Below are 25,711 nucleotides of genomic sequence, written 5' to 3' on the forward strand. Positions count from 1 at the left end.
ACCAAAAAAGTAGTTACTTTCACATACAGACAGGTGTTTCTGTGAAAGGACATGATTTCTCCACTATTTGGCCAGTGTTTTCATTGCACCCAAAATATTGAAGTAGCATAAGCTTTAGAGTAAGTGCCTAAACATTATTAACCCTTAGTCTTCACATGCACCCCCAATCTGCAAAACTTGCACAGAAAGCCAGGGCAAATGAGAGATGGAGTAAACACAGAGCAAACTAAATTAAGCAGCCACCTCATTTAATTCTAGGAATAGTTTCTAAAACAGAAACTCCCGAAACTGAGCAGGACAGGACAGTGTGTCTTTCACAACCAAAAACCCATAACTATTCTTTTACACTTTGCTGACCACCCTACACAATTAAATTCTTCACAACAGTGAAATACAGAAACACAAGAGACAAAAATTTTGTACAACAGCAAAACTCATTTTTACCCTTTCTAGCAGGTGTCATTTTGGATGAGAAAATTTGACACAAAGAGAAAGTGAAAGTCAAGAATTTTCCTGACACGTAACTGCAACAAGAAAAGCAATTTTGCTATCAGTCTCTAAACTAGACTTTAGATGAAGCACTTGACAAGTAAGTTTACTGAGACGCAGAAAACAATATGTGCAAATGACAATGTGATATGCAACACTCAAGAATACTCAACTCCAAAAAAACACTATCAGCAGATCATCTGTTTGTGTTTTGTTACAGATACATCAACCATCTGACAAAGTAGTATCTCGCTTTCACCATTAACTTTAGCTGTCTTGAGAGGAGACATCTCTGGACAAGGGAACAGATTTTAAGTCCTGTGTTTAACTTCTAATGAGAACCGTGTAATATTAATGTTTTAGCTAGCTATCATGGCAACATAGCTTCACTGGAAAAAGTTTTCGAAACTCAAACATCATCTCTCTTTCAGACTCTCACTGCAAACAGTGTTATGTCCAGTGTTCATGTCCCTGGGATACATTAAGAACTAAGCAATCCAGGTAACACTTCATCTGCTACAACAAACTTGCACTAATGCTAATTAGAAGAGATGCATTATTGTTGACCGTCCATATTTGATACAGAGCTAATGGCATGAACAAGTTACCCTTTACCTTTCTTGTGATGCATTCATTATCTTCTCCAAGGCCTCTTTGAAAACTGAACTTGGGCAGGAGGGCAGATAATGGTAAAAAGCCAGAAATCTGTCCTTGTGGTACACTAGCAAGTTTCCAGGTACCAGCTAGATAGCAGGGGTCATAGCAGCAGGATCATATCAATATGACTCATATCTTTGTTCCCTTTGAGTCTCTGTAGTCTCTTACTTCCTATTTTAAGATGTCCAGAGTAGAGACTCTGCTGTGGAAAACACACAGATAAAGTAATGCTTCCACCTGGTTACATACAACAAACTTCAAACAAAGAAAAAGAAAAAAAGCAAAAAAAACCCCAAACCAACCCAGACATGCTACTAATTGTTACCTCCATACTAATCACAGCAGACAAACACAAGGCACGAGTCCAGCTTGCAACTTGCCAAATTGCAAACACTTGTCCAAAATAGCATCTGAAAGCAATTTGCAGTCGTTCTCTATAAAAATACTTCCCTGTTAGCACAGCAGCCATGAGAATCTAAGACTATTCCTCCCCAAATACCTTTTGCATAGACTAAAAGAACTGCTAAGACCTCTCTCTTTTTCAGGAGAATTTTTCCATGTGCTTTTTTGCAGGTAAAGTCACTTCTAATTGTTCATCCACTTGGCAAGTTTTTCCATCTTCCACATTGTGCCCTTGGAGTAACATTACCAAGTGAGGAAAAGCATTATTTTTGATAATCATAATTCTCTTCACCATAAAAAACCTAAGGCACACCCATTAGATGCATGCAAAGAATTAATATTTATTTTCCACTCCAAGAGATCTCAACAGCAACATTTCAAACTCATAAGAAACAAGATTTAAAATAAAATACAAGACTGCAAGGCACATGGTAAAGCATACATCCAGCCATCAAAAAGAGCTGGGGACTTCTTCAGACAAGATGTGCTTCCTAAAAACATTGCTGAAGGTGAAAATCTATTCACATTTATTATTACCACATTTGTTTTTCCAGTTCTGCAAATGAAGTCCTTCTCTCCCAAAGAAACTCCTCCCGATACTGAGAGGCTTTGCCTAAACAAGGATTTGAGGACTCTTGTCTCATTACAATATTTTAGAGTAAAAACATCTGAAACACTAGGAGGCATCTTCCACCTCTCCTAAAAACCAAAGACAGCAAAGCAACGCCTTAAGACACCCAAACAAAGTGAGGTGAGCTAACAAATGGCACAGGGTTTGGATCAGCAGGGTCCCACCAGATCACTGCCGTGCTGCTTTCCAAGTGTATCAGGATTCCAGTTCACTTAGGCGCAGTGCTAGAAAACTACCAATTCCCAGCAGAAGAGATCTTCCTGTATTTGTGTATGAAAGCATCCGTCTTTCCAAGACTAACTCCATAGACACCATCTAGCACCAGAGACCCAAAATGTGTCTGTCTGCTGCCAAGAAAGGATTCTTTAACACCATTCACTAAGGAGGAAGAATTCCCATCAACATTCAGGGCTTTTGCAGCGGCGGTTTCACTTGCGCTATCAGAAATGGCATTAGGAGAGTCATTTTCAGCACACTGGGTAATGCCATCCATGCGTTTATGGAGATCTCGGCTCAGCAGCAATACAATAGTGCCTCCAACACGAAGTACTCTGGCAATTGCAGGAAAAATAAAAGTTAGGTGTTCAGCCTGCCTGGTATTCATTCATCTGTGCAGAACTCAACACTGCTGACACTTCAGGTGCCAGTTGCATTTGATAAAACACCTAAGCACATTAAGGGTCATGGCTCAACTCAGTAAGCTACGTCTTTAAACAGAATTTAAATTCCCTGTCTTCATAACTCTTCCTAAGTCACCTTCAAACCCCATTTTTTTTGGTCTCATCAGCTTCCCACCAGTCTGAAAAGGAACAGCTTTCCAGGACAGCAAGTGCTCCTCCAGTTGTAAGGCAATTCTGAAGCTGGCCTTTCCCTTTGGAAACTTTAAAAGGTCTGTCCTTTCCATGTTCCACTGATCCTTCATGGCTTTCAAACTCAGGAAACAAAGAAAAATTAACCATTGTTTGTAATCCATTTTAATTTGCATATGAGGAAACATTATACTTGGCCTTGAAAGAAGGGGGGGAAAAAAAGACTATCCTGGCTCTGCTCACAGCAAGTGGATTTAACAGTCTTACTGGTGAGGTCCTCATGGTAATGTCCCTTCCTCACCTCCACCTTGCCAAGGAAATATTTTGCTTAGGAAGCCCAACAGAGCAAATGAGACCAGAAGACAAGCATGGCCAAAGGGATGAATGGTCAGTGTAAGCTGACGTAAGATTGCCCTGCCATTCTGTGGAGCTACTTCACCTTCCTCACCATCTTCCCACCACATTCCTGCATTGGGTGAGCAAGATCAACACCAGCTGAAGACCAATCCTACATAAAGGGCTTGTTTTCAGCCAAGAAAAGAAATAAAGGGGCAGATGGACATCGCTAGGAAACTCCCCAGCCTGGTACAGCCCTTCTGACTATTACCCACTGCTGCTCCTCCATGTGGGTGGGGATGAAGCAGAGGCACGCACCACAAAAGCAATCAAAAGGGACTTCAGGCTCTTAGGGCAGTCACTGAAGGATTCGGGAGCGCAGGTAATATTCTCCTCCCTCCTTCCAGTTGAGGGCAGCAATGGTGGGTGGAACAGGCGGACGCAGTCCATAAATGCATGGCTCCATGGCTGGTGTCACCGCCACAACTTTGGGTTCTTTGACAATGGGGCAGCCTACACGGCACCGGACCTGATGAACCCTGATGGGACTCATCTCTCTCAAAGGGGGAAGAGGATCTTTGCCCAGGATCTAGCGGGGCTCATCGATAGAGCTTTAAACTAGGCTCGAAGGGGGAGGGGGATAACATCGGGCTTGCCAGCGACATGTTGTGGGACAATGTGCCCAGGTTGGAGGGACGGGGCGCTGGCAAGGGCCCTCGGCCTACTGCTCAGAGATGTTCCAGATGCACTACAGCACGCTCGAAGCCTAGTGGAGACGAGCCGGGGGCTCCGGATGCAACAGGAACCAATGGGGTAACACTGGGAAGATACATCAAAAGAATCCCAGCCACCCCAGCCAACAAGTCAGCCTCATCGGGGGCACAACTGAAATGCCTCTACGCGAACGCACGGAGCACGGGGAACAAACGAGGAGCTGGAGACGTGTGTGTGCCTGCAAGGCTATGACATTATTGGCATTACAGAGACATGGTGGGATAGCTCCTATGACTGGAGCGTTGGGATGGAAGGGTACAGGCTCTTTAGGAAGGACAGGCAGGGCAGGCGAGGAGGGGCATTGCCCTCTATGTCAATGACCAGCTGGAGTGCATGGAGCTCCACCTGGGGATGAAGGAGGAGCCCACCGAGAGCCTATGGGTCAGGATTAAAGGGAGGGCTGGGGCAGGGGACACCATAGTGGGGGTCTGCTACAGGCCACCTGACCAGGGAGACCGAGCAGATGAAGCCCTCTATAGGCAGATAGGAGCAGCCTCACGCTCACAAGCCCTGGTCCTTATGGGGGACTTCAACCACCCTGACATCTGCTGGAGGGACAATGCAGCTGAGCGCAAGCAATCCAGGAAGTTCCTGGAATGTGTCGACGATAACTTTCTCCTCCAAGTGACAGAGGAGCCCACGAGGAGAGGTGCCATGCTGGACCTTATTCTCACCAATAAGGAGGGCCTGGTACGGGATGCAAAGCTCAAGGGCAGCCTTGGCTGCAGTGACCACGAAATGGTGGAATTCAGGATCCTCAGGGTAGCAAGGAGAGCACTCAGCAAGCTCACTACCCTGGACTTCAGCAGAACAGACTTCGGCCTCTTCAGGGATCTGCTTGGTAGAATACCATGGGACAAAGCCCTAGAAGGAAGAGGAGCTCAAGACAGCTGGCTAATATTCAAGGGTCACCTCCTCCAAGCTCAGGAATGATGCATCCCAACAAAGAGGAAGTCAAGCAAAAACACCAAGAGGCCCCCGTGGATGAACAAGGAGCTCCTGAGCAAAGTCAAACAAAAAAAAGGAAGCCTACAGAGGGTGGAAGCAAGGGCAGGTAGCCTGGGAAGAATACAGAGAAACGGTCTGAGCAGCCAGGGAGCAGGTTAGGAAAGCCTAAGCCCTGATAGAAATTAGTCTGGCCAGGGATGTCAAGGACAACAAGAAAAGCTTCTATAGGTATGTCAGTGATAAGAGGAGGACGAGGGAAAATGTGGGTCCCCTCTGGAATGAAACAGGTGACCTGGTTACCCAGGATATGGAGAAGGCTGAGGTACTCAATGACTTCTTTGCCTCAGTCTTCACTTGCAAATCCTTGAGCCACACTGCCCAGGTCACAGAAGGCAAAGGCCTGGGAGAATGAAGAATCACCAATGGTAGGAGACCATCAGGTTCGAGAATATCTAAGGAACCTGAAGGTGCACAAGTCCATGGAACCTGATGAGTTGCATCCGCGGGTCCTGAGGGAACTGGTGGATGAAGTGGCCAAGCCACTCTCCATCATATTTGAGAAGTCCTGGCAGTCCAGCGAAGTTTCCGCCGACTGGAAGAGGGGGGACATAACCCCCATTTTTAAGAAGGGTAAAAAGGAAGACCCAGGGAACTACAGGCTGGTCAGTCTCACCTCCATGCCTGGCAAGATTATGGAGCAGACCCTCCTGGAGACTATGCTCGGGCACATGGAAAATAAGGAGGTGATTGATGACAGCCAACACAGCTTCACTAGGGGCAAATCGTGCCTGACTAACTTGGTGGCCTTCTATGGTGGGGTTACAGCATCCGTGGATAAGGGAAGGGCAGCTGACGTCGTCTACCTGGACTTGTGCAAGGCATTTGACACTGTCCCACACAACATCCTTGTCTCTAAACTGGAGACACATGGATTCGATGGATGGACCACGCGGTGGATAAGGATTGGCTGGACGGTCGCACTCAAAGACTTGTGATCAACAGCTCAACGTCCAAGTGGAGAGCAGTGACGAGTGGTGTTCCTCAGGGGTCGGTACTGGGACCGGCACCGTTTAACATCTTTGTTGGTGACATGGACAGTGGGATCGAGTGCACCCTCAGCAAGTTTGCCGACGACACCAAGCTGTGTGGTGTGGTCGACACGCTGGAGGGAAGGGATGCCGTCCAGAGGGACCTTGACAGGCTGGAGAGGTGGGCCTGTGCGAACCACATGAAGTTCAACAAGGCCAAGTGCAAGGTCCTGCATGTGGTCGGCACAATCCCAAGCACAACTACAGGCTGGATGGAGAATGGACTGAGAGCAGCCCCGAGGAGAAGGACTTGGGGGTATTGATTGATGAGAAACTCAACATGAGCTGGCAGTGTGCACTTGCAGCCCAGAAAGCCAACCGTGTCCTGGAATGCATCAAGAGGCATGACCAGCAGGTTGAGGGAGGTGATCCTGCCCCTCTACTCTGCTCTGGTGAGACCCCACCTGGAGTACTGCATCTGGCTCTGGGGGCCCCAGTACAGGAGAGACACTGAGCTGTTGGAGCAAGTCCAGAGGAGGGCCACAAAGATGATCAGAGGGATGGAGCACCTCTCCTATGAGGACAGACTGAGAGAGTTGGGATTGTTCAGCCTGGAGAAAAGGCGGCTCTGGGGAGACCTAATTGCAGCCTTCCAGTACTTAAAGGGGGCCTACAGAAAAGACAGGGAGGGACTGTTTATCAGGGAGTGTAGTGACAGGACAAGGGGTAATGGGTTCAAGCTGAAGGAGGGTCGATTTAGATTAGATGTTAGAAGGAAATTCTTTACTGTTAGAGTGGTGAGGCACTGGAACAGGTTGCCCAGAGAGGTTGTGGAGGCCCCACTCCTGGAAGTGTTTAAGGCCAGGTTGGATGAGGCTTTGGGCATCGTGGTCTAGTGAAGGGTGTCCCTGCCCATGGCAGGGGGGTTGGAACTAGATGATCTTTCAGGTCCCTTCCAACCCTAACCATTCCATGATTCTATGGTTTGAACTGCCCGTTAGAAGCAGCCCACTATTAGCTTGGCTCAACTCTGCCACAAAATGACGGGGTGAGAGATGAAAGGAGATATCTAAAAGCAGACCAGGTCGCTAGCTGGATATGCCAGTATACGCTAACAGAAAGGAAAATGCATACCACCATTTTCTGGTCTGAAATTCTTCCTGCCAAGACAGGCTGGTAAAAGCTGGCTTGTGAACTCAGAACAAAAGCCTATGATTTTATACAAGCAGACCTCAGCTGAGAAAGGATTATTGCTTTATTTGCCTGGCCTTGCTTTAAGTTTGTCTCAGTCATCCTCTCTTTCTCCTTCCTGTCTTGTAAAGAGTATTTGTGAAGTGTGGCTCACACAAGCAGCTCATACCTTGCATTGCTTTCAGCACTTCCACAGCTTGCAAGACAAGCCACAACAGCCTTTAAGGGACAAGTAAAGGACTTGGACTTTCATAGCCTGCACAGGATCTACAGAGCTGGAAAATGTTTGGAATAAAGCCAACCTGAAGCTGACTGAACACTTAGGACTGCAAACCATCATGACATTTACACCAAACTCCAAGCATGTCAAAGGCCACACATACCTCTCCATTTCCTGGAGAATATCTGGGAGGAGTTGTATGTCTTTTGTGATCTTGAACTTCTTCCCAAACGGAATATCCGAAATCACAGCGTCAAAGCTTTCTGAAGGCAACGGCAATGCTGCAGAATAAAGGCAGGTCTTTACATCTCACTATCAGAAAAACGAATGACAGCTATGCCCCTATTCACCTTACAAAATTGTCTGCCAGCTCTTTTGCAGGTTATGCACCCAGATTCACAGCTCCTTCTGTACTTATCCTCACAAACAGCACTATGAAGCCACCAACCCAGTGCAGATTGGGAAAAGACAAATGCATGAGAGCGTGGTTTAGCTTGCTGACTCCCTGCTACTGGCGACATGTTTGCCCCAACAGCACGATTCGCCGAACAGGGGACTGCATGAGCCCAAACTGCCTCAAAACACAGTACATCTTTACAAGCAAAATGCAAAAGAAGAGCTAAGCTTGCAAGCACTTTACTTAGGGCAGATGTTCAGATGCACACATATAAATGGCAAGGAACATGTTAAATTCCTCTCCATCCCCCTTTTCTCCTTCCAAGAATCCGGTAACAGCCACAATCATTTGCATTCTGTCAGAGCTAGTATCTTTGAAGTATCTCCCCAGAGTTTCTGCATACTGGGAATAGTCAGTTCTCTTGATCATGATGCAGCACTGCACCCCTGCGGTGATGAGGGCCAGCCACATACCAGGCTGTGCTGGCCAGCATGTAAAAGGATAAGACTATGGGTTCTCAAAACCCGACTGGACAAGGCCCTGAGCAACCTCACCCAAGTGTTGGGGTTAGCCCTGCTCTGAGCAGATGACAGGAATAAAGTCCAACACTAAGCTTAGCAAGTTCCCACTACTATTCATTTGGTACATTTAACTAACAAGCCACATTTGTACTTGCTGTGTTCCCATTAGACACAAAAATCTCTCTCACATGGTACGTACTCTTTGTGGTATTCACACATTTACCATTAAGACAGACAACTACTGCCCATGTCTGACAATTATTTTCATTGTCTTCTGCTGAGTTTATTCTTGCCAAAGTTCAGAGGGGGAGAGAACAAATAATTACCCATTCAATAGCACTAGAGTCACTACTCAGCTATTTTCTGAGAGTTAGCTCTACTACACCTCACCTCAAGAGGTGAACCTACACTACCTGTATAATCCCAAAACCACAAAAAACACTTCAAACATGTCTCACTTGGAAAGCCTACAGACATACCTTTCACAGAAGCTTTAAGTAACTGAATCTTATCCATCAGGCCTGCAGTCCTAATATTCACATCTGCACCCTCTAACTGTGAATCACTTATATCAGCACCCCAGTAACAGGCTTCCTGTTCAGAGAAAAAGAGGAAAGTCATTTTGTTGACAAACAGGTGTATTTGTTTTGTAAACCCTTCTCAGAACTGCCTTGTTGGCATAGCTCTTCCACCACAAAACCCTTGCTGGGAGATCTTATACCATTACACAGAGCAATATACAGACCCAGAGGACAGAAAAACAGGGGAAGTCTGTGCTATCTTCACTCTTTTCATGTTCTGCTCAAGATACGTGTAACTTACAGAAATATTGAGACTATGTCCTAACAGCAAGACCCCGGATAGCTAAAGACAGCCACACTGCCTCTAATACTGACAACTGACTGTATCATCCCATTGACATCTCTGATCCCAGGATAAGTCCAGGCAGTTTTAAAAGTCCTCACACAAGTCCTGCAGTATAAATACAGGGTTGCCAGCACTCACCCACACAAGTACATAGGACTTTGTTTTACGTTTCTGTGGAGGAATATTTGTACTGAAACACTTTTAACAACTGCCTAGAAAGATCAGTTTGATTCCAGCTTTTCAATATATATATACACACACTTTGGTATAACTGCGGTACAGGTTTTTCTTGATGGAACTACAAGCCATCTTGCAAAGGTCCCGCCTGTTGCCACTGTGATACTCACAGGCCACTCTTTGGCAGCTTCCAGCAATATCGTTCCTAGCCCACACATGGGATCCAGCACAAAGACACCTGCCTACAGAAATAAAAGGGTTATTGCGTCCCAAGCAAGACAGATCCCTCTCCCAGGACAAAGATTATTCAGGGATGTATGGATCACCTACATACTCACACTGAATCCAGGGTAAGTAACCACAATCACTGGTTTATCAGGCCAAACTTCTTGTAAGGGAGTATAGTAAAATTATCAGTAGTTTCACTAAAGACAATGCATCACTGCATCCAGCCTTGAGGTGAAACAGCCTTTAGGGAAACAAATTACATGTGGACTGCAGATGGATATTGGTACCAAATTAATCTGTGGAAAACATCACACCTGCTTCTGTTTTCCTTTGTGAGAACAATCTCAAATAAGGTTTAAAGCCTGGACAATGAAAAACCTTGCCGTTTAGACATACATATTCATACAAGGAATAACACCCCTGCTGAGAAGGACCTGGGATTACAGCAGGTATCTGGTTGAACAGCAGGTGACAGCACACACTGATCACAGATAAGGCAAACCCTGTCCACATGCATCAGAGGATGTGGCATTAAAATCACCACACTTCAAAGCTTCCAGCTCAAGTGCTCATGAGCAGCAACCCTCTGTTCCTTCAGGACTCTGCATCTTTGCGTGAACGTTCACTTACACTGATTTCAGCCAGAGACGCCATGGCCCACGCAACTGTTGACCGCAGCCCTGCTGTTTTGATATACTCTCTGTTTGCCAATGGAAGCCTGCAGACAGCAAAAAAAAAAAAAAAAAAATCAATGTTAAGATAATGGTACAAGCACCGAGAAAAGCCCATGCAATATGAAAGAAAAAATGAACTGGACAGATCTGCAGAAAGACAGACAGATAGAAACCACCGTCTGCTTTTATCCATAACTCACTGCAAAGTCCAGCCTATGTGCTCAGATAAGCTCCAGACAGACCACAAGACTAATGTGACAGTCCAGTGACTATTAAACCAGAAGATAAATACTCACAGCAAAAGTATTTAGAAATTATGCCTGTTCTAATACTGCCAAGACAAACCTGGCGAGGAGAATGCCTACCTGAAAAGAGGAATCCCCACCACAGAGTGAATGTCATTAAGATGTACAAAGATCTGAGAGAGGAAAAAAAAATACATTAGAAACCCTCAACTTGACAACAACAGCAGCTTCAACTGATTTAAACCAGACACAGAAGAAGTTAACTTCTGATCCTGGTTTTTAAGATAAAAATTACATGCTTTAGGCAATTACAACTAATTGGAAGAAATCACACTAGGTAATCTGAATGCCACTTTAAAGAGGTTTTAATAGTTAAGCAAGCTGTGAGGGGATCTTGTCAGCCAGGAATCCATCAGCAAGAGCTTGAATCTTTGAGGAAGCCAATTTTTGTAACATTAAATGGATATTTTTAATTATAAAACCACTTCCTCGAAGCAGGAGAAGATTATTGACTGTATATAAGCACTCAGCTATTCACAAACACAGGGTTTTTTATTAAAAAAAAACCAACCAAAAACAAGTGCCACTAAGGGGCATGTCAGATGGAAGCCAAATGTGGGTAATCCTTCCAGAAACTTAGGCAGCTCAAAGCAATTGTCCTCTTGTCCCAAAAGAAGACTGAGCTCCCCAACATGTCGTCTTGCATGACTGCAATCCCTCCACAGGGAGCCCAAAGAAAAATGTGATGCTGTTGACAAATCCTAGTCCTCACCACTTGAATGGTTTCAGAGAAAAAAAATGGACAAGAGCCCCACTTGAGGCTCAACAAAGCTGGTCTTAACGCAGTCTGGGAAAAACAGAGCCAGTATATGAACTCAGAGCTTTTACAGAAGGCCTCAGATTTCAGAGTGTCAGTGCTGAGAACAGTTTCCCTATGCCAAGCACAGAGATGGAGAAACAGCTTGTCAAGAGCAGTGAGTCCTTTCCAAGGTCTCTAGACAGCTGGTACTATGGAGGGTGCCTTAAGCAAGCTGCTTATCAGGGACAGGGTCTAGGAGGAGGCTCTTCCATAAATGCCATTCTCAAGTCAAGTTCCTCAAGAACACGACCTTGCTGCTCACTCTCTTCCCCTGCAGAGGCTAAACTAGCTGCCCAATGGCTCAGGTGATCTCCATTTTCAACAGAGTCTGAGTCCAGCAGTTTGTAAGCATGCCAGGTCCTGAGGCATTCCCTGTATGGATCCTTCCCCTGACATACATGCCCATGCTTGCTGCTCTGGGATTTATGACTACAGCTTAAGTGCTCTGGAAGGTGTGCACACAGTAGCCACTGAAAAGCTGTGCTTGGCGCTACTAGATGATTTCTAGTTAAATTCAGCAGCAGAAAGACAAACGGGGGGAGAGGCCATGGTCCTGCCTGCAAAGGGAGCACAGAACAAAACAGAAGATTTTGGGGGCAATTCTGGAAGCAGCAACAGGCCATCTGGCAGACAAGCACCATTACCTCTAGATCAGGGTCCCGCAGATCAGCCTGCCACCCAAACTGCTTCATGAGCGCTATGCCAACAGCTCTTCCGATCTCCTGCAAGGGCAAACAACAGTCACAGGCAGTAAAAATAACAGAATCAAGAGAACTACAGATCACGGCCTTGACTGCACAGTTCTTATAAATACCTGGGAAAAGAAAGAGTCCCTCTTTATCCCTAGGAGAACAATTTGTACAAAGACCAGAAGAGGTACAATGGGGCACAGTGAGCAACTGGCACAGTTTTAATGCTTTTATGGCATCTAGAAAGCTCCGACTACCTCCAGAGTATGAGAATTCAAACACACAGCACAAATTTAAGCAAACATTCATGTTGGCAGGCTCATGTATCCCATCTTTCCAAGGTACTTGCTTCAGTGGGTTAAAAAAAAAAACTCGTTAAGCTTATCTTCAACCTCAGAGAAATCTACATAAATTGCAGCTACACAGGGTTTGGTTTGGTTTTTTTTCCCCCTCACAGTAGAAAGATTCTGTGGATGAGAAGAGTGATGGATAGAAGGGGTCCCTCAAAGTCTCCACACCACCATCCTCTCCCAAGGACCAAGATCTAACCCTCCCTAGGACACATCCCACCACTCTCCTGGGAAACAAGTTGTCCCCAATACCCAACCAGAGCCCACCAAAGCTGCCAGTTCTGGCTTGTGCCCCTTCTTCTACACTGCCTGCCACAACTAAGAGCAGTCTGACTCCATCACCCTTGCAACGCCCCTTTCAGTAGCTGTAAATTACCATCCGGTTGCTCCTCAGACTCCACCAGACTTCACAGGCTCAGCTACCTCAATCTCTTTCTGTGTTGGTTTTGCGTGGCAAGGTTTTGGTAGCGGGGGGGGCTACAGGGGTGGCTTCTGTCAGGAGCTGCTAGAAGCTTCCCCTGTGTCTGACAGAGCCAATGCCAGCCGGCTCCAAGACGGACCCGCTGCTGGACAAGGCCAAGCCAATCAGCGCCTCTGTGATAACATATTTAAGAAAGAGAAAAACAGTTAGAGAGCGCTTTTGCAGCCAGAGAGAGGAGGGAGAAGATGTAAGAACATCTGCAGACACCAAGGTCAGTGCAGAAGGAGGGGGAGGAGGTGCTCCAGGCGCCGGAGCAAGATCCCCCTGCAGCCCGTGGTGAAGACCATGGTGAGGCAGGCTGTCCCCCTGCAGCCCATGGAGGGAGGATGAGGGGGTGTAGAGATTCCACCTGCAGCCCGTGGAGGACCCCACGCCGGAGCAGGTGGAGACACCTGAAGGAGGCTGTGGCCCCGTGGGAAGCCCACGCTGGAGCAAGCTCCTGGCAGGACCTGTGGATCCGTGGAGAGAGGAGCCCACGCCAGAGCAGGTTTGCTGACAGGACTTGTGACCCCGTGGGGGACCCACGCTGGAGCAGTTTGCTCCTGAAGGTCTGCACCCCGTGGAGGAGACTCACGTTGGAGAAGGCCGTGAAGGACTGTCTCCTGTGAGAGGGACTCCATGCTGGAGCAGGGGAACAATGAGAGGAGTCCTCCCCCTGAGGATGAAGAAGCAGCAGAAACACCGCGTCATGAACTGACCGTAACCCCCACTCCCCGTCCCCCTGTGCCGCTGGTGGGGGGCGGAGGTTGAAGCCGGGAGTGAAGTTGAGCCCGGGAAGATGGGAGGGGTGGGGGGAGGTGTTTTTAAGATTTGGTTTTATTTCTCATTCCTCTACTCTGTTTTGCTTAGTAATAAATAAGATGAATTCCCTCTCTAAGTTCAGTCTGTTTTGCTCGTGATGATAATTAGAGAATGATCTCTCCCTGTCCTTATTTCGACCCGTAAGTTTTCTTTCATTGTACCTTTTCTCCCCTGTCTAATGAAAGAGGGGAGTGATAGAGCGGCTCTGGTGGGCACCTGGCCCTCAGCCAGGGTCAACCCACCACACTTTCTTATCCTCAATGAAAGGCATTGATTTGAGAAGTATGCACCATAACAGTGCCCAGAAATTAACAACAGCCCTTATATTTCCATTTCATTAAGGTAAATGCAGGCTAAGCGCTTTTTTGAGAAAATACAGAAAAAGCTTAGATCACTTTGTTTTTCTAAAACATACAGCATACCATTGAAATAACAAATAAAACTACACAGCTCCCTTCACCTTTGCTAAATTCTTTTAAAACATTGATATTTCAGCATACCTGTGAAGTAAGTATTTTGGCAATCGCTCCACTGCAACGACAAGAAACTCTGAAACTGAAGCTAAGCTGCTCATTCACAGTAGGCTTCTCTCCACTGCTTCTGGAAGGGTCTTCTAAGGAAGTCTTGCTTTCAGTCTGGCAGTCCTGATCACTTGCTCTCTCTGGTACCACACACCTCTCTCCAGCTTCCACCTGACATTCCTCAGACACAGTCTCTCTCATTTGTTCTGTTTCCTGCCTTTTAGCTACAATAGTTGTCTCTTCTTCTGATTTTCTCTTCAGAGGCGACTGATTTTCTTGAGAGACATCATCTTTTTTTCCCTCACACCCATGAAGGTTTTTCCAGATAGAGATAACATCCAGCCAATACTTTGGCTCCTCAACAACAAGGCTTTTAAGCTCATGCAGCATTTTACCTAGAAGAAAAAGCAGTTTCGGGGTAAGTAGTTCAGTCTCAGCATTTGATTTTCCTACACACTGTGTTTGGATTTCAGCAATGTGTAAATCCAGGAAGCACAGCAGCAATCACAGGCACAGCTGAGCTCTCAACACCCATGTACTCCACCAGCAGAGACCCAGGCATCCCTTTAATTACAAGGAATATAGAAGCTAATTCACTTTAAAACCTTGAAACCTGGTCAAGGTAAAAAAAAAACGGGGGGGGGGGGGGGGGGGGGGAGGAATAAAGGTATTTCTAGTTCTCATTTAGAATCATGGCTAGATTTGAACCTCAAAGCTGAAGGCCATTTGTGATCTCCCACATAAAATCCCACCAGCATGCAGATATCCTTCCATCTTACTTGTAATTCTTATTCCAACATTATCAGAGGATGTGACCAAATAACTGATCCTTAAAATGCATACAAAGGGTCCAGAACAGGACTTCAGTTTCATTAATTTTGTTGGTGTTGGGAGTAGTGTTACACATACGCATGTGTGTACAGTGCCAGCAGAACACAGGCTGGTAAGACAGCTATTTAAAACATTCTTAAAACCATTTTTGGCGGGGGCGGGAAGCACTGAAAACATATCTGGGTGAAAGACAGGTTTTCAATTATTGTCCGTTAGAACTATAGCTATTAGTAAATAAACTAAATCAAGTATTAACATTATAAACAAAGACTTGAACTGAGGCTTCGCGTTTATGAGCACACACCCTATAAGCAAATGGGAGGGGATGGCTTGAGGGAAGGAGTCAGTATCATACCTTTATTTCTAGACACTACAAGCGGGGGGTGTTTCTTAAGCAGTAAAAACAGTCGCTCTCCAGCCCTGAGTCTCCTCAGCTCGCCCGGCTCCACCTCTGTGCTGAAGAAGACCTTTCCTGAGACGCAGTCCACCTCAGGGGAAAAAACAGAAAGTAAACCCGGGAGGCTTTGTTTTGGGTGAGCACCTCCAGCAGCCCCTCACACCCGTTCGCCTCTTCGCAGGGAGGGCAGCGCAGACCTCAGCTCACCGGGCGGGGATAGGGAGGGGACACGGCCCGACCGAGTGGCACAGGTCTCTGCCCACACCAGGGGCTGGACCGGACGGTGTTTAGAAGTTCCTTCTGACCAAGACCAAACCCGTAGGCCCCACGCAGGCGGCAGCAACAGCCCACACTGCGGCCTCCCAGCTCCAGGGCGCAAAGCGAACGAGGCCGCCTGCCCCGCCGATCCAGACCGGACCGGACTGCAAGGCCCGGGGTGGGGACCAGCGCCGGCTCCCTCCTCACCTCCGTGGCGCCGAGCCGCACCCGCACCTCCCGCGCCAGGAAGGGCTCCAGCCCACGGCCCGCCGTGCAGAAGTACCGCCCCCCCCCCGCCGCCATCTTGGCCGGCCCCGGGGGAGCCTGGCGGGACCGGCCTTCCTTGGCCGGGGCCCCTCCTCGAAGGCGGCTCTCCCGCGGTGAGCCCGCCCTGGGAGCGGGCCGGCGAGGCTGCCTCGGTTCCAGAGCGCGTTATGTGGAAGCACCTGGTCTGGAATGTATTTGTACACTCGGGGGGGGGGGGCAAATCTTCACCTGCCCCCACGGGAGCGCTTCACCCCTAAACGCGGTTATCACTGCGACGGGAAGTGACACGCTGAGAGACCGTCAGTGCGGGTGGTGAGATGAATTACTGCAGCGCTGCTCTCAGTCCTCCTGTTTCAGCAGGAGACCGCGCTACCGCTCCTGACGGGGCTGATAGGGAGAGGAGGATTGCTGTGGCGCAGAAGCTGTGTCTGCATCCGCAGCATCTGGAAGGAAAATCTGTAGACCTCCCCCGAGTGATTCAGCATCCCCGGCCCAGGGGGAAGCGTCGGGAGGGCAGCTGGGAGACAGCAGCTCCCCCCACAGGCGACCAGCTCTGCTACAGAATCTCCAAACGACTCTGTCATCGTCCCCCCTCCCCACTTCTTTACAGGGGACAGAGTATGAAAGAACACTGATACCACAAGTCACGTACTTGTCAGTCTCTAGGTGGGCCCAAGAGGAAACTCCAAAAGCACGAGTGGAAAACTGACACGCTTACCTTAGTAAGAGAGTCAGGCTGCAGTCTCAGCAGAAAACCCGTGTTTCCAAAGAGCCTTCATGCAGCTGCGCATCAACACAGAGTAGCTGTGTGCTCACGTGAGGGCCTAGGGCTGGAACAATTTCACAAGTGTACCTAAAATCCTCTTTGACCACACCACAGTTTCCCCTAAAGAGCTGCACATTCAACAAGGCAACTTGCTCTTCCCGGAATCACTGTTTCAGCATAAAGCTTACCAGCAGCTGATGCACTGAGCAATACAGGTGGATGCTCCCATCTTTGCTCATCACCAGAGCGTTTCCTTACAAAAAGGGATTTTTTGGTAGGATAGTAGTTGAACAGAACTCCCCCACCACCAGTTCCCACAACTCTGTTCTTTAGTTCCCTATATCCCTGCTGCATTGCCCTGTCAGCTGTGGCAGAACAGCTGTTGCATATGACCAAGCTGCAAGCTTGGCTCTAAGAAGAGACACAGAAGGGCTTGTTAAAGCCTAGTCAGGTTTGGAGCAAGTTGCTGACCCAACTTACTCGTGAATAAGGGAGCTGGCAGGAATACATTGAAATTGTAATGCTACTCAGAACTATTTGTATGATCTTCACTGCAGTGGGTGTATTTATTTCTACACACTTCCCCCCCCCCCAACCCCACAAACAGAATAAACAAATGCTATTCCCTGAGCATCTGACAGGAAACAAGTTTTTAAGGGTACCTAAGCCCTTATCATCACATTGTGATTAGTCCAAAAGGGTGTTTCAGACAGCACAACTTTTACATCACCCTCACACAAAATAGTTGACATGTTCAACATCTGCGTGGATGCACCGCCCAGCATTCGTGAGCAGTGAAATCTATCTCTGGTAGGGGTTTCACCTCTGTTGGCAAAGCCCTTGAGACCTGCGAAGAGAACCCCGCAGGGATATACAAGTGAGAAAAAAAATGAAGAATTAATCACATACACGAGAAATCTGGGCTTGCCGTATCAGGGAACGGCCACAGGTTCCTCATGTCAAGAATCAGGCTCAGTGCCCCTTCTCCCCCCAAAAAACCACAGCTCACACTTCCAAATTTTGATTTTTTTTTTTTTTTAAATAAAAGTCAGCTTCCAGGTACCTAATCACCATGCTGTTTGTGCAGAACGAACTTTAAATACTAAAATGCACAAGGCAAGTTGAAACAAGCTGTTTCAAACTGCTCAGCAGTGCAGGCTCAAGCGCTTATTTGCAATGGCTTTACTCTTTTTACAATCAGTTCTATGTAGCAATGACTGTATATAAAGAATATAGTACATACTATTGTTTTCATTGTCAATTTACAAAAGAAAAATATTTTCCGTTCTTATTATACATTAACACTTCAGTACAAAGTTATAGCTGTTGTGTTGACATGACTTGCAACTTCAGGAGGAAAAAGGACATGCATACATATCTATTAAGAACTCTAAACTATGACTTTGTAATAAATTACAGAGGATAGATACCAGCCAAAAGAATACAGATTATCTGAATTCAGTACATTTGCGATTCTTGCTCTGAAGGAAAAAATCTTGCAACATACAAAAGCTAGTAGCTTGTATTTATGTCAATAAGACAAACAATGTATGGCATAGCTTTTTCTTCAAAATCTTTGTGAATAACAGGCTTGTGGTTTTAGGCAAAGAAGATTAAGTAGTTGAGTTAGTCCTTGCACCCTTCACACCTAACTAGCACCGTAAAGATGCAAGGACCTCAGCAAACACTTAAATTTCATGCTTAATAACTAAAGCATGCATTTTGTAGTTTGTGCATATTACATGTTCTGTTTATTAAGGTTACTGTGCAAAAGAAGATTCTCAACCACTGAAGATGTTTCTGTAATTCTGTTAAAATTTGCAACATTTCTAAAGTTTAGTAGGCCTGTGTGAGATTAATGAAAAGAAAAAAAGTCATACTTGTGGTTCATCCTTGACTGCTATACACAGACACTGTACCAGTGAATTGACAAATCAGAAATCAATGGCAGCAGCCTAAGTGTCCAATGAAGTGGGGGGAAAGGCATTGCCTTTTACTTAAAAATATACAAATATTTTAAAATGGCACAAAGCTTTGTACAGGTGGATCTATCTGTGCAAATACATATATATGAGGTACCAATTCATTCAGGCCAGATCTAATTTTATTTTTATATATATATATATATATATATATCTCTTACAATCACTCTCTTAATTTCCTGTTGTCAGATACAGGCTGACAAGCTATAGCACTGAAGTAAAGTCAAAACAATTTTTCAGCATATTCAATATCAGATCATTGTAATTTCCCTACAATTTAGTTTCTGAGCTTCCACTCCTCAGGCTGCTTATTTTTTTTATTTTTAAAAACACACTGAGTGTTAATACTCAATTTTCTTTTTCAAGATTTGAGACTTGATTATCAGAAAAAGATAAAACTGTATATGTAAACTGGAACATTAACTATGACTAGCTGAATATTTTAACATTGTTTGAAGTACTGTCAGGAAGGAGGAACACAGTTATTGCGATCTGGGGACTTTAAAATAAAACAAACAAACCTGACAGCATAGACAGCACTGTTCCAATGGTGAAAGTTAAACAGATACAAAACAGCACTCTGCCTAGAATCAGTCCTTTTGCATTTGAACACTCTTCAAGTTATCTACAGCTTTCTCTTCCAGGCAACTATGATGACATTTACATGGAGATAGGGATTTAAAGTGGCTAACTGTGGGACACACACAGCTTTTCAGCTCTGGTAATTCTTTCTTGAGACGTTCCAGCTGCTCAACCTGGAATATATTTGGTTGTTCAGGATTCGAGTCATATATCCTGAATAAACAAGGAAAAAAAAAACCTGATCAGTACAATCTGACAGTTCACAGAATGTAGACCGGATGAAGCAACTTGGACTTTTTTTTTTTCCTCTATTAAAGTAGGTATCAAGTCTATAAAAACAGTACATTTCAGGCTAGCAAACTGAGTTTTGCTGCTCATCTTGCAATATAAAATGGTATTCCTTTTATACAATGGTTAGTATTTCATTGGATATACTGAAAAGCTACCCACTGGCATTTACCTCACTCTCCTGAAAAATGTGATTTTACAGGTGGCACAAGGCAGTCAAGTAAGAGCAGAGTTCCAGGCCTCAAACTTAAAAGCCTAAGAAGTTTCAGAGCCCTGAGACTATTTGAACAGACTATGATACTCTTTATGTACAGGTAGTGACCTGTACATAACACTGAATGGAGTTTATACTTACTGTTTCAAGAACATTTCGCCTCCCTACCCCAATTTGGAACCATTTTTTAAAACTACCATTACAGTATTAGGTGAAGAGTGAAAGACAGAAAATCTGATCTTTATTTGTATTTAATGCAAATTTAACTATCTACACTATTTTAAATAGTATATCCTCTTTTCAGTTTATTGTTTTCACACATGTAAACAAACCTGCAGCATTTGAATTGTCAACATGGTACCAAATTGTCCAAATCCAAAGCACATTTTGAGTGTGATAGTGTAGGTACTGAGCATAACTCAAATACTATTTTGGTGTAATTCATTATCAAGCAAAAGCATTCATGCTCCTGTAAGCTAACTGTGGTGCAACACTTACTGTGACATGGGTACATTCTGATCTCCCAACATTTATTTCTAATATCACTATATTATTTATATCCAAAATTTAAATCCTGGCATCCAGTTCCCCTCATTTATAGCTACTGCGCATATAGAGTTTCAGGTATTGCAGGTCTCCAGGTCTATCTCCTTCGAATGAAAACTTCTGAAAGAAATTACCATGGCTTCTGCCTTAGTCTCTTATGACTATTCATACTTTCATTTATAATTTTGTTTTTATTGCATCATTCTTTCTCTTTCATACCATAATTTCAAGGTATATCCAAAAGGAACACAATGTCACAACCACAACAGTGCTCTATGATACAGTGCCAGGTGCCTTTTTAGCCCAGGAAAGACAATTTGTGAACTGTTGGCAAGTCCATGACATCCAAAATAACATGCAGCTCAAATAGTGATATAGTAAATGGCATTCTAATGAGGAAACACTTCTGCAGGAAATAAAGATGTGGATCACATTACCCTCAGTAAGATCAAAAATAGTTACTTTACAGAAACCCCTAGAAGTGAGGACCAATGCTGTCCAGTTTTATGGAATATGCACAGAAGGCACAGCAGTTAAATTACTTGCACAGAAGCTATAATCTAAAGCAGGCCTAAAATATGACCCAAAATTGCCTAAGAAAAGCCACCTGCAAAATAAAAGCCCAACCTTCCTTCCTTCCAGGATGCAGGTACAACCCATGCTTTCTTCTGTTAAGTTAGCTTACACATTATGCATTCCTCTATGCATTCAAGACAAAGCACTGAAATTAGAAGATAGTTTTCTATATAGCAATACACTTTAGGAACTGCGAGTCTTAAGTCCTTCCCATCAGACAGCAGAAGAGCAAAGGCACATTTCTAAGCCTCTTGTTCATAGAGCATGGCTAAGCAGGACACTAAGTAGCTTCTGGCAGGAATTTTATTAGTACTTTACCAGGGCAAGCATGAATTCTGTAATTTTTGCTTCATATTCAACTATGTTCAACTGCTATTTCCAACCCTCCAAACTCCTTTCAAGCAGTCCGCTCCAATGTGTGTATAGTATGTCTTCTCTGCTTTTGGTTTAGAAGAAAATTTGAAAAAACACAGCTACCATTGTACCTCAGAATTTCTTGTCCCCACTTTTCATCTGGGTCCATGAAACACTATCAGCTGGCGTAGCTCAGGACTTCTCTTAGGAATTATTTCCAACATTACCATCAAAATAAGGATTAAAGTCTCATCTCCCTATCCTCCATTCTGCAACAGGACAATTATTTATACATAACTATGCACCAAAGTTCCTGCATTTGACTTCCTATGAATAAGCAAGCCCAGCAGAAGACCGCTAATTTAAAAAAAGTAATATTCCAAGGGCTTTCCACTTTCTACAAAATAGCTATGCAGGGCATTCCACTTCCTATGCAGTGGGCATAGAAATTATTTTCTTAGCTACTACCAGGTGTTTTTGCAGCCTCTGAAAGCACATACACCCAGCAAGTCTCAGTCACAGCTGTTTTTCTTTGCTATTGCTTGGTCCAAAACTGAAGAGTCAGCAGCACTGAAATATTGTTTTCATGCTAAAAAGATTTTTTTAAGGTTTTGATTACAAAGTAAAGAAAAATGAAAAGTTTTAATTTGCCAAATAGGAAATATTTAGACAGTCATTGCACAGCATCTTAATTCAATCACTGAGTAGATTACATTATAAATCAACTAATACTAGTTAACTTCCTACATATATCCATGCTGCTGTTTAAGTAACATTCAGTTTCAGGCAAATAAAATGGTGCAGATTTAGATCATCTTCTAGTTTTGAGAAGTGTTTTTGAATGTTTTCGCTTTTATTGCCAACTAAATTTGTGTTAAAGTTTTGGGAAGTTACTAATAGAGCACAGAGCTTTTGTCTGGAGTCTGCAAGTGCAATATGCAGTTTAGAGAGCAGACAGACTGAAGATTCTCATGGAAAAGCTTTCAGTATAAATGTTTGAGGATTACTGATTTAATATTTTCATGCACCTGTGTGCTTTATTCAAACAGAACTCAGATCATGTAAAGTGAATTAAAAAAATATCATGCAACTGTAAGTTAGCACCCATCCCCTCTCCACATTGGTATTCAGTACATAGCCAACTAGTGTAAAAATATAGGATTGCATTGTCCTTACAGAGTTAAGTATATTCAGAGAACTATTTCCTGGACTGTTTACAAAGCTTATCCAGGAAAAAAATACCAGATAAATCACCCCACAAATCCTGCTTTAAAATTCATTATTTTTGCCAATCCAGAGAATTTCACTACTGTAAGTTAAAGTTTCTTCTCTAAATAAAATCTAAACATCAAACTAATAAAGTATTTTAAGCATGAGATTTAAATTTTCTGTGTGAACAGAAGATACCCAGGCATGCATTTAAAGTACTTTTCTGGATTAGAAGCCTAGAGGCAGAGGTGGCACCTTTTCTGTAGGTACCCTTTTAACACAAGTAGCTTAGATATCATTTTAGATGCTGAGATGAATGCTAGTTGAACACAGGAAAAAACCAGAATATTGTCCCAGCAACTGCACTAGACCATCCATTTGGTTTAATGACTTCGGGTATATCTAATAACCTGCAGCCCAAGTGGAGAAAGGACTGGATGGGGGGGGGTGGGGGGGAAGTTTCTTCCCCTGCCCCAGTGAGATTGTTCCTTTAATAACGCTGGCATTTGTAAGCTTCCCAGATTTAGTCTTGCAGTTTTTCTCCATGCAGAACAAAGCCAGGCCCCCTACCTGCTTTTTTTTTTTTTTGCCCGACACTTGCTATCAGCAACTTTTGGTATTCAGGACACAGTTTTCCTGCCATCTTCACAAGTGGCTACAATGTTTTGCTCAATTCTACATGGATGATTAAAGTTTGGAAAAGACAGCTTATAGAAACCATCTCTACCCAGACAGTTCACAATCTTTGAAATAATTACCGCATGCAATAACTCAAGGTCACATCCAAGCCACCTAAAATTCACTACAATTCCTGTATTCACTTCCTAGCTTATTCAGACAAACAACACTTACCAAGATGGTTTAAGTAAAAATCTAGTAAACAGCAACACAAAACAAGAGAGACAGTGATTTTTGATAAGTGTCTGGACTCGGCCTTAAGTCCAGAGAACAAAAATTCTGCAGAAGCCATGGAAGAAGCACATCTTGATTCAGCCCTGGAAATATTCTGGAATTTGAAGATGCAACCATAACATAAACAGGCTTCACGCTAATAAACAGATTACTGCTTATTTCCCTACTTATTATGTCCCTACTTATTTCTAGACTTTGAAACAGACATGTACATCTCTCTACTTGCTGTCTACCTCACAGTAGTTTTGAATTTATCTATTTCTAAACTTCAAACAACACAAAATATGGATGCTTACACCATACTTATTTGAACTTTTGACAATTTAAACTCTTGATTAACTTCATAGTCTCAAATTATTTGAAAGACTGCCTCTACCCAGCAGCTCCAACTGTGAATGGAAAGACTTGCTGCCAGGTTTTACATTTAGAAATACCATCCAGGATTTGCAGGTACCACCTGCATTTCAAAATGTCTACCCTGACATATCTGATGCAATTTTCAGGAAGCATCATGTGCCTTCTAAGGAACCTATATTATGATTAAATCCCATTCTATTCAGACAATTAGTAAATTTCAAAAACTAATTAAGAATCATAAAGGAACATTCCAGTATTTGTTTTGGTCTACAGAAAAAAGGTCAGTAACATTTAGAAATTAGAGTTAACAAGCTTGCAACAATTATACTGAAACAAGATAATTGTTTGCTACTCAGTTGCATTTTGTAACTTGAAAAAGGAAAAAATGCACCACTGAACTACTGTTTTTTAAACAGCTTTGGAATTAATATTAATTTTGAGGTTCCTCTCAACCAAGTGGAAAGATGTCAACGAAGGGGAAGAGATACACGGGGCAGGCAGCAAGAGGAGATATGAGTACTGTTAAGAATCTAGATGGTCTAAATAGGGCAGGAAGGTTAAGAATTTTTTGTTCAGTTAAATCCACAAGGGAATTCAGCCTCTCAGCAATTCCAATGAATAGGTTAGTCATCAAAAGGTGAGGTAAAAGGTGTTTTGCTATCATACTGCAACTTAAAACACAGTAAATGGTACAAAAGGGAACATAAGATGACACATAGCAGACTTGCAGCCTTGACATAAATGCAATATTATTTAAATAGTGTTGAGCAATGAAGTATCTAAAGTAATAGAAGTAACATGAAGTCAGAAATAAGGCTGTTACCTGCTTTACTATTTTACTATAGTAGTGCGTATCTATTACATCAGGAGTAATTAAGAACTCTGAAAGACTGGATTAGGACACATCAGATGAACAGACATTTCATAAGAACACTTTATGCAGTAGTATTTGATTAAAACACCCCACTTGTCTATAAACCAGTAATTTATCACTTCAAGTTAAGCATATCATAGGATCAAATTTCCTAACAACCCCATGACTGTACACTAACAAGTCAAAGTACCATTTCAACTGCATACTAGTCCAGAGATACTTTTCATCTACTAAAGGGCCTCAATCTTGAGTTGTAGAAGAGGCACAACATAGTCAAGAACGGAGTGGAGTTAACTTTTTAACACTGGGAGCCTAGAACTCTAAGAGAAAACATATTTTATTTCCTCACCTCTGATTTTAACTTGACTCACTTTCCACTTTATAAAAGAGCCCTTGAAAAATTACTTGACAGTCCCCCTCTCCCCTCCTTTTTTTTTTTTTTTTTTTGTTTTCCAGGTAAAACAATATGCAAAGCAATACCCTTGCTAAAGCAAGAAGTTTGAAAGTCTTCTATAATTTGACACTTCAGTACACTTAATGCTTTCCCAATTACATATTCTTCGCAATCTATTAAATCAGAATTTCTTATAGTTTCCAAAATTAATCATCATCTTGTAATAATGAATTTCACATCTTTTACAACAGAAGAGCTAAAACATTCAGGGTTTATAAGGAATTAAAATAACACTTTTGTTCAAAGATTAACTGCAGTATTCTGACGTTCACCTGAATTGTGCGTTTACAAGAAGTACTTTCTTAAGCAAATAATTTGGCAGTTTGCCCTGGGAGTCACTCCAAGCTAACTTTAATAGGAAAAAAGGGTAAATTCACAGTTTTGAAACACAACAGAACGTTGGCAAAAAATTAAGTTAAATCATTCACTTTAAGTTGTGTTAACCGTTTCCATAACTAAGTGTAGAAAGCTGAAGATCTCAGTCAAACAGTTAAGTAACATTGTCCTCACCACGTCATGTACAAATTACCATCAGGAATGTTAACAGTG

At 43.7% G+C, this 25,711-nt stretch overlaps 2 protein-coding genes across 8 annotated transcripts in view; both read right to left on the reverse strand.

Moving 5' to 3' along the window:
• Positions 1–231: 231 nt before the first annotated feature.
• On the reverse strand, positions 232–16,092 carry THUMPD2 (THUMP domain 2 tRNA and snRNA guanosine methyltransferase). Its single transcript, XM_075749620.1, has 10 exons — positions 15,989–16,092; positions 15,482–15,614; positions 14,275–14,690; positions 12,098–12,175; positions 10,715–10,767; positions 10,306–10,393; positions 9,618–9,689; positions 8,883–8,997; positions 7,649–7,766; positions 232–2,730 (listed from the first exon to the last, which is right to left on the reverse strand). The coding sequence occupies exons 1-10, from the start codon at positions 16,082–16,084 to the stop codon at positions 2,412–2,414; spliced, it is 1,488 nt and encodes a 495-aa protein (XP_075605735.1). The 5' UTR covers positions 16,085–16,092; the 3' UTR covers positions 232–2,411.
• Positions 16,093–18,090: 1,998 nt separating this feature from the next.
• GPCPD1 (glycerophosphocholine phosphodiesterase 1) overlaps positions 18,091–25,711 on the reverse strand; it is a 46,626-nt gene continuing 39,005 nt past the window's right edge. For all 7 annotated transcript variants that reach the window (XM_075749637.1, XM_075749635.1, XM_075749638.1 and 4 more), the window contains exon 20: positions 18,091–19,591. In XM_075749637.1, coding sequence (XP_075605752.1) covers positions 19,387–19,591 — 205 coding nt within the window. In that variant the 3' untranslated portion in view covers positions 18,091–19,386. The remainder of the gene's footprint in view (positions 19,592–25,711) is intronic.

Source organism: Balearica regulorum, chromosome 3 (genome assembly GCF_011004875.1).
Source record: "Balearica regulorum gibbericeps isolate bBalReg1 chromosome 3, bBalReg1.pri, whole genome shotgun sequence".
NCBI classification, from domain to species: Eukaryota; Metazoa; Chordata; class Aves; order Gruiformes; family Gruidae; genus Balearica; species Balearica regulorum.